Below are 18,233 nucleotides of genomic sequence, written 5' to 3'. Positions count from 1 at the left end.
TGAACCATAGATGACACCAAACCAGTGAGGATGTGAAGATCATGATGTTGTCACAAGTGATGGAGACCAGAGGGGATAGTGGCACTACGAGGAGGAAGATGGTGAACTCGGGTTGGGCATTGTTGAGTGCTAGCGGAGGAATATTCAGTACAACGAGAGCCAAGGCAGTGAAGGGTGTACAGGAGAAGAGGGTGGTTGACTGTATCGATAGCTACAGAGCGGTCAAGAAGGATGAGAAGGCAGAACTGACCCTTCGACTTAGCTGTGAATAGACCGTTGGTTATTTTAGTGAGGACAATCTCAGTGGAGGGTAGAGGGTGGAAGCCCAATTTCAGACGGATGAGGAGGGAGTAGGAAGTGGGTTAGGCAGTTGTACACAAACCACTAAAGTCATTTGGAAGCACAGGGAGGAAGTGCACAGTAATGGTGGTGAGGACCCCCTAAGGCCAGGGATGGCCTCGATAATTGCAGACAACCCAAATTAGGGCTCCAGGAACCAACAGCCTCATCTCCCTCATTGTTTTTTAATTTTTTCAAACAGAGAAAAAGAAGAAAAGACCAATGGTGAAACTCCCGTTAAAGCCTGTGGATCTGGTGGAGAAGGTCAGTTGAAAGGTGAGCTCAGAGTCGGTAATCATTGGGCGATAGGGAGCGGAGGAGTTGGATGGAATGGAGGATGAGGGGGACAGGAAGAGAGTTAGTGCAAAGACCTCTTTCCCAGTAACTGGAGACAAAGAACTGAGGGCGGGTAGGGAAGTGGAGGGAATGCAAAATGCACACAGACTATGCAGGTGAAAATAGCACTCACTGCATAGGAGCAAAAATTCTGATTTTCAGATGGGAAGAGCCGAGCAGATTAAGGGCCCTAAAAACTAAATATGGAGTAAAGGAGAAATTACATTTTGTTTTTGGGATGGTAATTTAAGTGACATTCTGGGGGTGGAGAGGACTATTTATGACATGACTCGATGCACCGTACATAGGAGAGTGTATTAATAGGGGCATTAGTACCAATGTTTAAATGTACGGCTGTGTAATAAATAGTCCTAATGTCCCCACACTCTCATTGGCTTTTTAAGATAGGAATGAGGCATAAACGTATTTTAAATTAATTGGATACATGGTAAAAAGTCCTAATAACCAAATGCTGATGAAATCACGTTTACTTGAGTGTGAGCTGTCAGTAGAGATCAGTCCATTCACCTCAATGCATTTAACGTGTCTTTAACCCATTGAACTGAGTGGGCAGCGACTGGAAAACTGCAGCTGTCATGAATGCGAGTAACCTTCAATGTGTGTACGGTGTAACCACGGTGTAACTATCAAGTGGGTACGTGACAGGGGAGGGGGGATAGTGACAGGGGAGGTGGGATAGTGACAGGGGAGGGGGGATAGTGACAAGGGAGGGGGGATAGTGACAAGGGAGGGGGGATAGTGACAGGGGAGGGGGGATAGTGACAGGGGAGGGGGGATAGTGACGGGAGGGGGGATAGTGACAGGGGAGGGGGGATAGTGACAGGGGAGGGGGGATAGTGACAAGGGAGGGGGGATAGTGACAGGGGAGGGGGGATAGTGACAAGAGGGGGGATAGTGACAAGGGAGGGGGGATAGTGACGGGTGGGGGGATAGTGACGGGAGGGGGGATAGTGACAGGGGAGGGGGGATAGTGACAGGGGAGGGGGGATAGTGACAAGGGAGGGGGGATAGTGACAGGGGAGGGGGGATAGTGACAGGGGAGGGGGGATAGTGACAAGGGAGGGGGGATAGTGACGGGTGGGGGGATAGTGACGGGAGGGGGGATAGTGACAAGGGAGGGGGGATAGTGACAGGGGAGGGGGGATAGTGACAGGGGAGGGGGGATAGTGACAAGGGAGGGGGGATAGTGACAGGGGAGGGGGGATAGTGGCAGGGGAGGGGGGATAAGGACAGGGGAGGGGGGATAGTGACAGGGGAGGGGGGATAGTGACAGGGGAGGGGAGATAGTGACAGGGGAGGGGGGATAGTGACAAGGGAGGGGGGATAGTGACAGGGGAGGGGGGATAGTGACGGGAGGGGGGATAGTGACAGGGGAGGGGGGATAGTGACAGGGGAGGGGGGATAGTGACAAGGGAGGGGGGATAGTGACAGGGGAGGGGGGATAGTGACGGGAGGGGGGATAGTGACAGGGGAGGGGGGATAGTGACAGGGGAGGGGGGATAGTGACAAGGGAGGGGGGATAGTGACAGGGGAGGGGGGATAGTGACAAGGGAGGGGGGATAGTGACAAGGGAGGGGGGATAGTGACAGGGGAGGGGGGATAGTGACAGGGGAGGGGGGATAGTGACAAGGGAAGGGGGATAGTGACAGGGGAGGGGGGATAGTGACAGGGGAGGGGGGATAGTGACAGGGGAGGGGGGATAGACAACAATACTGTTTGTGGTCTTTGCACCGTACAAATATCCAGCAAACCCACAAAAGGTCAGGAGCAGCTTTTTATGCACAGGGCAGATAACTGGCTGCTAACTTGGGTTGGGTCACTGGGTACCTACATTTTGCTGAGTCAAGTCTTGGCCCCCGGGTTAAATATTGGCCAGCCCTCCCAAGGGGCAAACGCAGGATTTGTAGTGGGGGGTTTCCACACCACGCCGCCAGTGGGCGTGACCAGCATGCATGGGGGCGTGACTATAATTTTAGACAGTGCTTGGCTGCTCTCCAACTAATCCTATCCCCATAATATACATGGGCAATGCTGCGTGTACTACTGTTAGGGGCACGCAGCTCTCCCTTTTCAAGCAGAGCCGTGTGAAGCTGGGGCAGGGTCCAGCCACCTCAATTATACAGTGTCCCAGGCTTGGAGGGGGGTTTCCAGGCACTAGTAACCCCTCCCCTCGGTTTGCCTATGCCTCCCCTGCAACTAATTATCTTGAAATGGTAGAATAATTGGCTGAATTAAATGTTGTCGTTTTTTTTGACAAATGTTTTGTCTATAATAGTAAGTATCAATGTTTATGCCACATCCCACTTTTGCCCTTAAAAATTGGATGCAGGAACAAAAGATGGAATACTTTAAGGGTAGAATAATGGAAAATGTGCTTTGATTTGTATTTCCCCATGCATTTGAAAAGAAATTGCAATTAAAACCTTACGTTTATAATTACAGAATTTTCTGAGGAAATATTTGAGTGATGTTTGGAGCAGTCATAAAAAAATGTAATTTTCCCCTAAAGTCCCCCCAACATTTTAGAAGCTGCCCTAAAATGATACATTTATGTGACACTGATTTGTACTGTAAGACTGGCAGTGGGTGTAAGGTGGGGTCCAGGTACTGGGGTCTTTGGTAAATACTGTCTGTGCCAGCCTGAGATACTGGGGAGTGCGCAGCACTGAATGTGGGATACGTTTTATTTATGAGCAATGTCTGAGAGCAGCGGCAGGATTCCACTTCGGAGGCTATGGTATTTGGGGTCCGGTAGAGTCAGTCCTGGGGATCAGATCTCAGTATTGGGGTCCGGTGGAGTCAGTCCTGGGAATCAGATTACTATATTGGGGTCCCGGGGGGATCAGATTACTATATTGGGGTCCAGGGGGATCAGATCACTATATTGTGGTCTGGTGGGATCAGCTCTCAGTATTGGATTCCGGTGGTGTCAGATCTCTGATTTGGGGTCCGGTAGAATAAGTCCTGGGGATCAGATCATTATATTGGGGTCCTGGGAGGGGATAAGATCACTATATTAGGGTCCTGGGGGGGATCAGATCACTATATTGGGGTCCTGGGGGGGATCAGATCACTATATTGGGGTCCTGGGGGGGGATCAGATCACTATATTGGGGTACTGGGGGGATCAGATCACTATATTGGGGTCCCGGGGGATCAGATCACTATATTGGGGTCCTGGGGGATCAGATCACTATATTGGGGTCCTGGGGGGGATCAGATCACTATATTGGGGTCCCAGGGAGATCAGATCACTATATTGGGGTTCGGGGGATCAGTTCACTATATTGGGTTCCCGGGGGGAATCAGATCACTATTTTGTGGCCCTGGGGGGGGGTAGGGAATCAGATCACTATATTGGGGTCACTTTGGGGATCAGATCACTATATTGGGGTCCCCGGGGGGAATAAATTCACTATACTGTGGTCCCGGGGGTATCAGATCACTATATTGGCGTCTGGGGGGATCAGATAACTATATTGGGGTCCTGGGAGGGGATAAGATCACTATATTAGGGTCCTGGAGGGTATCAGATGACTATACTGAGGTCCCGGGGGGATCAGATCACTATATCGGGGTCCTGGGGGGATCAGATCACTATATTGGGGTCCTGGGGGGATCAGATCACTATATCGGGGTCCTGGGGGGATCAGATCACTATATCGGGGTCCTGGGGGGATCAGATCACTATATCGGGGTCCCGGGGGGCGCACATCACTGTTTCGGGCTCTGTGTGTCCCGGGGCCCCGCAGACCGCCCGGCAGAGGTGACGCTGTCGGTCCGGGGGGCCCCAGCTGCTCTCCCCCAGCTCTGTGCAGGAATCACGGGGAGGAGGGAGCTGCCTGACGCCTGGAATGATTCCGCTTCCGCTGGCTGAGGACAACCTCCCTCCCTGCAGTCACCCCCGGATCCCTCCTCACCCAGCAGCCATGGCCACGTCCCCCCAGAAATCACCATCCACCCCCAAATCCCCGACCCCCAAATCCCCCCCGTCCAGGAAGAAAGATGACTCCTTTCTGGGCAAACTTGGAGGAACTTTGGCAAGAAGGAAAAAGGCAAAAGAAGGTGAGAGGCAGCCACCCCTGACACTCTGATTATACTGTATATATAATGTATATATAATGTATATAATGATATGAGGGAGGGTCCCGGGGGCTGGGGGCACATTACTGCTGCACAATGTGTATTCCCTAGAAATCCCTCCACTTCCTCACCCCCAGCACAATGCACACAGGTAATACAGACTGTAGAGGAATGTGTTATTATATATAACCCCGGGCTATCATCTCCCTGTCTGTACAAACATAGACCAATTACTTATCTTACCCCATGGGGGGAGCTCTGTATATTATAGGGGCTGTCCTGACCTATGCTGGCTGCTCAATGTCTCTGTTTATACCCAGTGCCCCCCACCACAACATTCATTAATGTGTTTGCCTGATATTGAGTCATTTTATGTCTGGATACTTTGTTTCCATATGTTTCCCTGTGTCTTAGGGGTGCTCCCTGCACCCTTCTGTGTGCTGTTCAGCTGTCTCTCTCTGGGGACCCCTTATATTTGGTTCTTGATGCCCCTTAGTGTGTGGGTGTCACTTTCCCCTGGGTGGGTCTAGGACGTGCAGTGGTTTCTGTATCACATCACTGGGTAGGAATGCTGGATGAGGACAGAGCTCCCAGCTGTAGGGTGGGTGTCCGACAGCCCCCACAAGCTGTGCTAGTGGGCAGTCTTCCCAGCTGCCCCATTATATATGGGTTTGTTATGTGGCTGAATACATTTGTAGGAGTTAATCCAAAATACTGCAATGCAGCGCACACTGGGCCTCATTCACAAAGTGCGCTGAAATGCGCATCGCAAACCGCTGGTCTGCGCATCGCACGTCAAGGGACGCGTCTAGTGTGCGCCAACGGGAGTTGTGAGCGTAGGTTTGTGGGGTCTATGGTAAAATAAGAGGAGGCGCACTTTGCAAAAACCTCCCAAGTTCTGGGGCCACTGGTATCGGAGTACTTAGAAATAACTTATTGTGTAGATGTGTCTCTCTTAGTGGCTCAGTGTGACTGCTGTATACCGTGGTACATGTGTTGATTTTTGTATTGGAAATGTATCCATTCCTGAGGTCAGTGGCGTAACTATTATTGGTACAGCAGGTGCTGTGCACCGAGGCCCATGGAGATAATGGGGCCAGCTGTAGGGGGAACTAGCGTGCTGTGGGCCCCCGGCCCCTGTATCGGGGCCCACAGCTCGCTAGTTCCGCCTCTGCCTGAGGCCATTTTTGAGGCAACTTGTTTCTGTAACATTTTTGGAGAAAGGCATAACCTCCACCTCTCCGGTCCTTACACCTCTCGTCAGTCTCTGCGCTGCAGTTGTTGTCGGAAGGAGCACCAGAGACTCATAGCACCCTAAAATAATACCTGCAATTAAATGTGGCAGAGCAGCAGGTGGCCAGAGCCCTGGGGTGGCGGTGTGAGAGGCATATTGGGGTTCAGGCAGCACGGAGAGAACCTCATCTCTGCCGTCCCTATTACTGTACCGTCTGGGAAGAGGTTTAAAGCTGATGGTCCTGCGCAGCTCACCAGGCAAAGTATTTAATCATAAGTGCAATCCTCTACTGACCCCCAAACCCGATAATAGTTCCATCAAAAACCATCGGATCATTATTGGACATGTTGGTAAATGTAATGAGAAGTTTGGCGCCGCCGGCCGGTGCGTATATCTTCACAACGCGCTAACAAACCCCAGTGGCGCAGAAGAGATCTGGCCGATCAATCTAAGCGCACAATGGCCGCTTCTCATTCTGTTTGGCTACTTGGGTAAACTGATCCTGTGACTTGGGCCACACGGCAGCATTGTACCACGTGTGACTGGTTTAAGTGTCTGTCTCCAACAGTCTTGTGCGGTTTCTCTTCTGTAATTCAACTTTCTACGGGGTCTGACTGATGGATATACACCTGGCCACCCTTAAATACCCTTTATTCCTCTTGGATTTCTTTTGTGTGTCATTTTATTAATACACAGCCACCCTCTCACCCCAGATTGCCCCCACGCCCTCCAGATGCAGCCCCCCTCGTTTTCCTTCGGGGGGGGGGGGAGGGGGGTTACCCTCAGATTTTGTATTTTTTTTACTGTCTTCGTTTCTGTTAATAATTGTGGCATCTCTTCTGCTCACCCTCTTCCTCATTCCTTCCTTCCCCTTAAATAAGTTCTTGACGTCTATTTATTTTGTCATTTGCATTTTTGCTGTGATTGTTTTAGCTTTTTGTAATACCTATAAAAACTAATACAAAAGTTTTTGTTCAAAAAAAAAAAAGAAGAATGATATATTCGCTGCTTCTAACTACAGTATATTTTCCACTCTAATTGCGTCTGTAACAATGGAAAATCTGACGTGTGGCGAGTGTCGCAGGTTGTCGCACGTCACCTGACTCGCTTGGAACCTACGGCTCTGACTTGTTCACCTCCCCAAGAAAGGTTTAATGCTAGAAAATAGGCAACAGCCAGTTTGGCTCAATTTATTCTGGCGGCTTTTCCTTGTTGTGAATGGGAACATGCGTCTGTCAGTCTGCGTGGAATGCTGGAGTAAACTATGACCGGAATGTGGCTTCTCGTGTCCTGGAATGTTTGCTGGTGGTGAAGGGGGGATCTCTAATTGTGGAGCTTTTATTTTTACAGAAACTTTTCCTTCCTTTCACTACCAGAGATTAGACCCAACCAGACCCTGGCTGTCACTTTCTCAGTAAAGGGTTCTAATAAATTAATTTCCTTGTCTATCTCTATCCCTCCCATGTTTTACCAAGCCATGATACATTGTCGTAGAACGGTTGTATTACACTACTCACAACTGTTACAGCTTTAGAGAAGACCTGACAACATAATGTCAATGACATATAGATCGCTGACTGACTGTGGCAATTTGGCTTGTACTTAGGTTATGCAAGTCTGCCTGACAGGTTATCCCATAGTAACATATTATTAGGACCACCCTATATTTATCTCTGCAGTGAACCTGTCCGGTTAACCACTTCCAACAGACCACCGTAGATTAACGGTTCTATGTCTGTAAGTGACGTTTAATCACGTAACTTCCTAATTGCAATGTGCGCTGCTATACTGGTGCCGGGTCTGCGGTGCGATGGGGTCATTGTAGGTCCAGATCGGATCTCCCCGGCCAGAAAAACAATTGGATCTGGTGTAATCGGAATAGAGCCAGATGGTACCAGATCGAACAATGTTAGCGTTCAAACGGGGTGACTGAGTGGGCTTCAGACTAGGGTGCGAGACTTTATATTGAGGGGGTGCAAAACTGTGATAGGTAGAGGTATAAACTGAAATTCATTTTGCTTCTTGACGTATTCCCACGGGAAAGACAGAAGACGGGTGGACACCTGAGGATAAGCGAGTAGGAGAGACCAGGATGGCGATGGCACAGGTGTGACAGCCCCTCCCCCTTAACCTTTGCCCTCAGTAGTGCTCGCTGACGCCTCCGTTCTGATATACACTTTTGATAATGAAATCGAAATGAGCGACAAAGATCACCATGACCCTTTTAAAGAACTAAGTGGAACTAAGTTTCGAAAAAACACAGGAACATAAAAATTGGTGGCGGGGGGATTTTAAAATAAGGACAAGTTCGTTTCCACCTACGAAGTATTGGCCTGACGTGGATTCAAGGGAGCACTACCAGCGTATTAGCTTACGGGAGTCTGAGCTCTTAGATCTTCCCTGAACGTTGGGCCTGATTTATCAGGTGCTTGGAACCTACCCAAAGTCACCAAAAATTATTTAGCAGTAATAAAATGCGGTGCGGAATGTGATAAAAACTCGTCCAGTGCGGCGAAATTGGACTCACAGCGCCATCTGATTGACAGGATCGGCCCTCGGGTGCCCAGCTTAAGGCTGGGTCCCCTCTGAAGGTTATTTTTGGAGCACACAGAACAGGACAGAACATGACCCGTGATGTGCGCATAATTGTACATATTTGTGCATTGTTCACATACCTTCACGGACCAGCGCTGCCTGCACACCTGGAAGCTGTGTGAATTTGGGTGTAGCCTGAGGGTTAACAGTTTTGCAGAGTACAGCAATATTGTTTCACCCTGGAGGACCTCCACCATGTCTGCCCACCCTCCAGCCACTTGAGCAGCCAAATTGTTTGTTTTAATTTTACTTAGCTACTTAATGAAGAAAGCAATAAAACTATAATAGGAAATAATTATATATAATAAGTTATAAATATAAAATACACAGAGCAGGTGTAGTGTGCACTTAACTATTTACGTTATTATTTTCTTTTATTTTTTTACAATTCATTTAATTAAAAACAAAATACTTTAAGCTTCAAGTATGCAAAAAAAATATTTTTGTATATGTGTAAATAATATACTTTACAGTATATAATGTAATATACAGTTATTCAGATATGAATATTGTATGTAAGTCTCTGATCTACCTCACAACAAGTTGTTGTCCTCTGTTATCAGCCATTGTAGGGCCTAAACAATTTTCTAGCGTTGTCCTAATGACGCGACCAATCTCCAACCCGATTTCCAGTATACTCAGTTCTTATAAAAGCTTGACACTTTGTAATGGTATTTTTAATGCTATGAACAGCTATTGTATATAAAACCACTTATATATATATATATATATATATATATAGTATACTTGCATGTATCGTCTACTAAGTACAGATGGAGTAGAGTTTGTTGCGGTGATCTGTGTACTGTTGCTGAGGATTAAGTGCAGGACGGGTGCTGTGTAGATGTTGGATTAGTAGATGTTATGGATATATGAGTTAATTGGGGGGAAGGGACGGTGTTGCCCATAGCAACCAATCAGATTTCAGCTCTCATGTTCTAGAATGTAGTAGATAAATGAGAGCTAGAATCTGATTGGTTGCTATGGGCAACACCTCCACTTTTACTTTTTAGACGTTTCGACAAATTTACCCCATTAGATTTTTTCTTACCCAGCAAGGGTGATATTCAGAGACTTCTCAATAAAGGGGCAAAAATGCCATTCATAGTAGGCATCATAATTACAGATATTTTCTATATAAATACGTTGATAACTGAGGAGACGCAGGCCTTGGTAATTATCTGGGAAGTTACATTGAAGACCTGGCCTGGGGGGTCATCTACTCTGTGATACTTCACTGGTTTGCTGTCTATTGCGCAGGTCTGGCCGCTTATAAATGATAGCGCTGCTAATAGCCGTCATGCGGGGGCTGGAGCAATAGGAGACCCTTGGCGTGTCGGAACACTGCTCCTGTGTTAATAAGCGGCCCTACACGGGGTATTGAAGTGTGTGCTGGAAAATGCACGTTATACGCAGGGGACAAGATGGGTCCAGACTGCAGTTCATATTATTGAATTTTTTATTCCTTAGATCCATGGAACAGACAGAAAACCAACAGCTTATAGTAGAGTGTTCAGTATAATAAGATATGTTCCTGCTAAGTGCTGACCGTTTACTGACCTCAACTCCACAATACGGATCTACACCTGAGGTGACGCCATCAGACGTTGGACGGATTGGAGGGTAGATGCTGTTGGATCCTGTATGTGGTCAGATCTGACAGAGATCCGCACCGATCATTCAATACTGTGGTCACATGACCCTCCAGATCCACTGGATGTCCCTACACAGTATTTAAACTGTTCTGTGCACCTCAAGGATGACAGGACATGTATTTCTGTTTGGTGCTTCTCCCTACAGTAGTTTCCTTGCTGATTACTGGGTTCCCTGTGCTTTCCTGCCTTCCTGGCTGATTACTGGGTTCCCTGTGCTATCCTGCCTTCCTGGCTGATTACTGGGTTCCCTGTGCTATCCTGCCTTCCTGGCTGATTACTGGGTTCCCTGTGCTATCCTGCCTTCCTGGCTGATTACTGGGTTCCCTGTGCTATCCTGCCTTCCTGGCTGATTACTGGGTTCCCTGTGCTATCCTGCCTTCCTAGCTCATTACTGGATTCCCTGTGCTATCCTGCCTTTCTAGCTCATTACTGGATTCCCTGTGCTATCCTGCCTTTCTAGCTCATTATTGGATTTCCTGTGCTATCCTGCCTTTCTAGCTCATTACTGGATTCCCTGTGCTATCCTGCCTTTCTAGCTCATTATTGGATTTCCTGTGCTATCCTGCCTTCCTGGCTGATAATTGGGTTCCCTGTGCTATTCTGCCTTCCTGACTGATTACTGGATTCCTTGTGCTATCCTGCCTTTCTAACTCATTATTGGATTCCCTGTGCTATCCTGCCTTCCTGGCTGATTATTGGGTTCCCTGTGCTATCCTGCCTTCCTGGCTGATTACTGGGTTCCTTGTGCTATTCTGCCTTCCTGGCTTATTACTGGGTTCCCTGTGCTATTCTGCCTTCCTGGCTTATTATTGGGTTCCCTGTGCTATCCTGCCTTCCTGGCTCATTATTGGATTCCCTGTGCCATATATTCCTGGCTCATGCCAGTACCCACATACCTCTTTGGTAATCCACCATTGCTACCGTCATAACTGGTCCACTCATATTCTTCATAAGAACTAGGCTTAAGACCCACCCCAGGGTCTGCGGAATACGTAGTGCACACAGCAACACCAATACCTCCTTCCCTGGTGAACACCTGCGTCACATTAGAATCCGCACCCTGGGGGTGGGTAGTGCCAAATTAGACTAGTTCAGGATATCTTTCTGTGTGCTCCTGATACGGTTTAAGACCATGTCATTCCAAGAGCCTGGCAACACTGTACAATGATTGCTCTGGGTCATATATTACTTTTTAAGAAGCAAACAAGAAGGATTATACTCTATTCCACCAACTAATAGAACCACTGGACTCCCGGATGAATTAAAGTATTGATGATGATTATTATCGTCTATTTATATAGCATCACCATATTACACAGCGCTGTACAGAGAATATTTAATCATTCACATCAAACCCTGGTCCAACAGAACTTACAATCTACATTCTCTTCCAGACAGACACACAATAGGGTTGATTTTGTTTGAAGTCAAATAACTGACTAGTAAGTCTTTCAAGTGTGGGAGGAAACCAGAGCACCCGGAGGAAGCCGAGGCAAACACGGGGAGAACATACAAACTCCACACAGATAAGGCCATGGTCAGGAATTGAACTCATGACCCCAGTGCTGTGAGGCAGAAGTGCCAACCACTGAGCCCCCGTGCTGTCCAGTCTAAATTCCCTAACGTACACACACAGATTGAGAGAGAGAGAGATACTAGGGTCAATTTAATAACAGCCAATTAACTTGCTAGTATGTTTTTGGATTGTGAGAGGAAACTGGAGCACCCGGAGGAAACCTACGCGAACACAGGGAGAACATATGTCTTGTTTTTGCACATGCACAAAATAATTTTTGCGCAACCTATGTCGTGCAAACGGTCTTACGCTCCTTAATGAATCAGGCCCACTATGTTTACAATGTCACGTGTAGTTTTGTCCAGGCGTGAACAGAACCTTCCAGCTTTGTGTGTGAAACAACATGGCGGCATTTCTGATAACATATGCAAAAAAATGACATCGAAGCCCCCTACGTCCGTATTGTGAGGAAGAATAACGTAAAGTTTGCAGAAAGCGTGGATTATCCGCGCCTCCACCTCCTAATGAGGCTTCATATCATCAAGTTATTACAATAAATATTTTAAAAGCAGTATTGTTTGCTGTGCAGATTTGCAGAGGGAAAGATACATCTGAAAGCCAGCAATTAGCAGCGATTCACTAGAACAGTTCATGGACAGAGGTCCAGAGAGAAGATTACACCCGCTCCGCGTTCTCTACCTTGACATGCAGAGAATACGCTGAACTTCAGCGATATCCATGTTGTCTATTGTCTCGTTGAACAAAGTTGCTTGTTTCCTGAATGCTTCTCTCTCTCTCTCCAGCCTCCAGTCTGCATTAGGTTGTACAAATGTCCTCTGGACCTATGCTTTGAATTTCATCATAAATCTTATTTCAGTGTTTTAGCTAAAGATTTGTGTTTGTGTTTTTTTTATTACGTTTTTTCCCCTCTATTGTTCTGGCGGTTGATGCAGCTTATAACACAAGGTATTAGCTGCGCTACAAATAATATTTTTTAAGTCTTTATTTAAGAATATTTAGCATAGCCCAAATAGCAAATATGGAATTGTAGATTAATCTATACTTGCCTTCTTTCCTGGAATGTCTGGGAGATTGCCGTATTTTGGGGAGAGTAGGCCTCCCTCCCTGAATCCTGCAACACCATCTCAAATGTGATTCTATATGAATTGATCATCAAAATCGTCAACTATGGATTAAAGCATTGTCCTTTAAGACAATGCTAACCCATTGGGACTTTTGAACAAGAAACAAGTGGTAATACAGAATTATACCTACAGACAGCTGTTTCATCCTATTTAGGGCTCATCAGTGTAGGGTCGATGTCTCCTGGTTCGCAGTGGAGTGATGCAGTAAGAGCCATTGCAGGCACAAAAATTGCATATCTTCCTTTGTGACGCAACATTCCTTTTTTTGCAGATCAGCTTTTTACCGGCACGCGCGTAGGTTAGTGAGTTGACGGTGTCTAATCGGGTGGGTGGAGCCTGTTTCTAAAGGGAGGGGCTGGTCAGACATGGACCAATCAGCAGATTCCTTACCGAATGCAGGGTAAGAAGTCAATGTGCCGGATTCTGCATCCAAGATGTTCTGCTGGACGAGACAGTCCAGTGAACTTCAGCGGAATCTAGGCTGTCGCTTAGGGCCCGGTGAGTTCTGAGGGGCCCAGATTACCTAACCCATTTTTATGGGGCGGTTTTCATGGCTTTGTCTTACAAGTAGAGGGGGCAAGGGGGGCCAAACCAGGGCCCCACGGGGTCTTAATCTTGCTCTGGGAGCCCTTTGCACAATCTATCCTCAATTTATATAGGGCAATTCATTCATATGGATAATCCAGTGCAATTAAAATGTACAAATGTGACACTTAAATAAAGGTAGTTACTCTCAAAGATGAGGCTCCAACTAGCAGGTCCTGTAGGAGGGGGGGGGGGGGGGGAGCAAAAACTAGAAATCATTCATTGTCATCCAAAACTGATATTAGGCCACACTTTGAGCTGATTTTAGATTTGTGCCGACACGCAAAGTCCAGTGCCAGCAAAGCGTCAAATGGGACTATAATATAATATGTCTCTATTTGCAGCAAGCGCCAGGGGGATGGTAGAGCAACAGAATTTAGGGTCAGAAAGGAGCAATTTTTGTTTAACTAGTTTCTCTAGTTTGGAATTTTTTATTTTTTGTATTTGATACTTCTATGTTGTTAAACACAGTCTGCTATAGTTTTATACATCAATCAATTAGACTTCATTTGATGTATCAATGGTAGCAGATATATCAAGAGAAAGTACGTTTACAAAAACTTAATTATATAAAGTACCTGATTTTTCCATTTATTAATGTGATACTTAAGTGATGTTAATGGAACCACCCATCTTCTTACGACAAAACTCCAATGTACGATCTATAGCGCCCAGAGGGGAAAGTGTTTAATTAAAAAAAACAATTTTATAGACTTCTCAGAAATCTTTCAAGTTCCTTAGAATTATTGCTATAGACAAACGCCCATTAATAAAGCAATCATTTGTTCTCTGGTTATTACTAGTTAAGTTCTCGTGTTTTCTTTTTTTGATTCTCACTTTGTGCATTATATTTAATGGTGCAATATATAACCACGTTCTCTTTTAATCAGTATAACTTTATTGATTTATTGGCCGCTGCCCTTTACGTGACTTTGAGGGGTGACCGCTAGTTAGTCATGTGATATCGGCGAGGTTTGAAGAATAAACCGTATGTAACGTTCTATAAAAGTCGTAAACCTGGAGCAGTGGAAATAGCTCCTGATGATTCGCATCCTGGTCATGAAAATATATTTGCACAAATAATTCCGTTCATCAAAGGACTTGTCTGGGATAGAAATAGACACTTATTGCCTGGCTGGTATAATTCCATATGAAACTTAATCAATTTTATTATTGTCTGGAAATAATATCATTATAATGCACACGTGATGTTAATAATGTACAAATAATATATAACGTGACACAATTCAGTATTCTGTAGATACATTTATGTTTTATAAGGAATTAACCTACCCCATACTTGTCCATTTTATACTTCTACTATAGAATGTATCTAGAAAATGTTTTTACATTAACCGTCCTCCCCTCAACTAGGAGAATTCCAGGGGTCCAAGGTCTCGGACCATCATCATTCCGGACATAGGTACTTGCCGTTGGCTCCTCAGTAAAGATTAATTTTCTGTAGCTACTGGCAGGAGAATTATGATGGCGCAATCAGGAAAAGAAAGAGTTAAAATTTTAATTGACCGAGGTCTTCACCCCGAAATATTCCAGTTCACAATCTGCATCATTTTTCCCACCAGCTTTGATTTTGAATACTGTCACTCGCAGATCGCTCAGCTTAAAGGGAAATAATATTGTGACATTAATCATTCAATCTACTTCCAAGGGAGTCCAGTAACTGAATCTGCATCAGCAGGAAAATGTATATTTTATAAACCACTATGACCTACGTGTTGCTGCCTCTCATCAATCCTGCTGTCCGCTGCCTCATTATAGGAGCAGTCACCTACGGGTATTATATGGAACATTTTGGCAGCAATTCCACATAGGTTTTTTTTCTCCTGCAATCAGCAGTTTTGTACCTTTGGAACGTGAAGCAGATTTTTAAAGTCATTTTTCCAAAATGTTCTTTTATAACCGTTTGCAAAATCAGTCGGTGTGGGGAGATTTATATGGATGTCGCTGCAGATCATTTGTATATAATGACTGGAGCCCATTCCCATTAGTAGGTCACCTGATCACTGAGTCAGAGCCCCTCCCATCCCTCCATCCAATCCTGTTGTCTGTAAAATCTGCAAAATCAGTCCAGCATGCAATTCATGGCAATCCTGCCCACATCCAACCTAACCCGCCCATTTCGTGTAATCCGCGCCTGGTTTGGAAATTTTGTGAAATGATCTCTATAGCTTCCTATCCCCTTGCTTCCATACTTCACAATGTTCTGCAGTGTTTTGAAATCTCCTCAGTGGTCAACTGATAGAAGAGGAAGGAAGGGGGGATTGTGCAGTGAATGTGCATGCTGAGGGGCATCCTAGAGCCTCTCTGCTCACTACATCATATGTCATGTGACTGTGGTTCCCATGGAAATCATATGACGCTGAGCAAACAGTATATTGTCAATATCAGCTTCAATCACAACCCCTAACACTTCATTATTATACGGGGTTGCATTTTTAAATTAGATGTCGCCAAGCAAAAAGAAAAAACATTTCACATGTGACGTTTTTAAGATGATGGCTGAGAAAGAACTACAAAGAAAATAATCGGTTCTTGTCTAGCGCTAAGGGTTAACAGTTTTCAGTGTGCAATAAGATCGTTTCAGTAATCTATAACTCGCTTCATTCCTGTCAGCTGAAATCTCCAGCTCACAAGTAAATAGGTTAGAGATCAATGTAATAAATGCTTATGTTTCTGCTAGAAGGCAGCCGAAGGGTTAATCGCAGTTGCAAATCTTATCAATTGGAGGATATATATGAAAGGTTTGCACTGTTATAATTCCAGCTCTCTGTGTTTTTATTACAGTCTAGTTCTTCGGCTGTTCTAAAAAAAGAACGTTCCATCCACTGGGGCGTGATGGGGCATGTAGTTCGACAGCAGCTGTAGAGCCGCTGGTGGTTAATAGCGTTACTCCAATGGGCTGGGGGGGCCGGGGGGCACCTTGGGTTGTGTCACTGGGCTACCTGAATTTTTTTCCTTTAAAATGTTCCTAATAGGCTGCTGAGACGAGTCTCACCCCCCCATGGCTACATTTTGCCAGCTAGCCCCTGTCCACCTCTCTGTGAAGCGCGCCAGCAGTACTGTTAATTAATGCTCCTGATCCGCCCTTCCAGCATCAGACCACGACTTCTATTTCTGCAATAGGTTTCACTGCGTAGGACCATATGGGGGACAGCGCCACCCACTGCATTAACTCCTTTACTGCGAGTCGGGCAAAATGAATGGAGGGTTCAGGAACCCAGCTATTGTTTGCCAATCCGGTTCCCGGTCATCGGCTGCGACAATGTCAGTCGTCCTTCTCCCGCCAGACAGTACGTTATAGGAAATCTCCAGGTGAAGAGCAGACATCCCGTCGCTGACTGCAACGGGTTAATTCCCTGGGACTGGGATCTGCCCTCCAGATGGTGTCTTACAGTAACACAGCTCATATTGTTTAGATTATCCCACTGCAAACACAGATCCTCGTTTACCTTTTATGGAAGTAAGTGTGGAAAATTGACTCCAGATGTAAGTTAGTAAGAGGGACTCCTGGCTCCCCATCAAACCGGGCCCTTCTACATGCATGATTGTACTGATAAAAATAAATAGACGGCTGCAGGATGTCCGAAAAAATAGCAGCACTAAGTTTTAAAGGAGAATTTTTTTTGCTATTTTATGCATTTTTTTCTCTCCAATTTTGATGACCGCTGTACTATGGATTGAGTTGTTTTGTTAAAGGGGAAATCTTTCCCGTTTGCAGATACTGTGTATTAGGAATACCTACATCAGTTTGAGCAGAAAACCTTGTTTCTATGTATATTTGTTTTAACTAAAGGTTAATCTCGCCCAGAAAGGGAAGAAATTGTTTTGAGTGCAAATAAAAATGATAGGATATTGCAGTACTAAAGACTTTGTTATACGGAGGAGATTAACCTATTTAATATACTTTAACTAAAATGAATGGATTTATCCTTAGAAGTAGCCCTCCAAATTATTATTGCCCTGGTCCCCCGCTCTTGCATGGCGCTCCCTCCGATAGGAGTACCACCAATATTTTTAGGATGCTGACGTTACCCCGAAACAGCTGATGCGATATTTCCTAACTTGAAGATTCAGGTTTAAATAACTTGAATTTAAAATCTTGATATCTCACAAAAGACTTTCGAGCCTAAACTTTTTATTTTTTTTATACATATTTTGCTTCCTATCTGGCCAGGGCCTGATTAAGGGTTCAGATTAATGTACTCGTAGCAGTCCGCTAGCCTTGGTCGCCCAGCTAATACGCTGTAGGTAAAAAAAATGAACTCTTCATTAATTTAAGATCAGTCTTCCTTCACCCCCCACTAATGTTTCTGTTCCTGTGTTTTTTCGAAAATCGGCTCCACTTGGCTTTTTAAAAGGGTCTCGGCAATCTTTGTCACTCATTTCGGTCTCATTAACATGAGGACTCTCTAGCAGAATGGAGGCGTGAGCGGGCGCTACTGAGGGCGGCGTCTGTGCCCGCCGCCATCCTTGTTTCTCCTACTCTCTTATCCTCCTTTTCATTTATATTTTTAAATCAATTTCCATTTATACCCCTCCCTGTCACAATTTTGCACCCACAAAAAATGCTGTAGCCGCCCCAAAAGCTTTGTGCCTTAGGCTGCAGCCTATTGGATAACTAGGCCCTGTATGCGGCCTTGACACTTGTGTCAGTGGACTGTGGTTTATTATTTTGCACCTGATAACATGGAAACAGCTGTAGT

General features: G+C 45.6%; 1 protein-coding gene across 1 annotated transcript in view; it reads left to right on the top strand.

Annotated features, from left to right (window-relative positions):
- The first annotated feature begins 4,555 nt into the window (after positions 1 to 4,555).
- PARVA (parvin alpha) overlaps positions 4,556 to 18,233 on the top strand; it is a 53,351-nt gene continuing 39,673 nt past the window's right edge. Inside the window, exon 1 of the mRNA XM_075188689.1 lies at positions 4,556 to 4,761. Coding sequence (XP_075044790.1) covers positions 4,626 to 4,761 — 136 coding nt within the window. The 5' untranslated portion in view covers positions 4,556 to 4,625. The remainder of the gene's footprint in view (positions 4,762 to 18,233) is intronic.

Source organism: Mixophyes fleayi, chromosome 10, assembly GCF_038048845.1.
Source record: "Mixophyes fleayi isolate aMixFle1 chromosome 10, aMixFle1.hap1, whole genome shotgun sequence".
Classification (NCBI taxonomy): domain Eukaryota; kingdom Metazoa; phylum Chordata; class Amphibia; order Anura; family Limnodynastidae; genus Mixophyes; species Mixophyes fleayi.
This window is presented reverse-complemented; position numbering and strand designations above follow the sequence as displayed.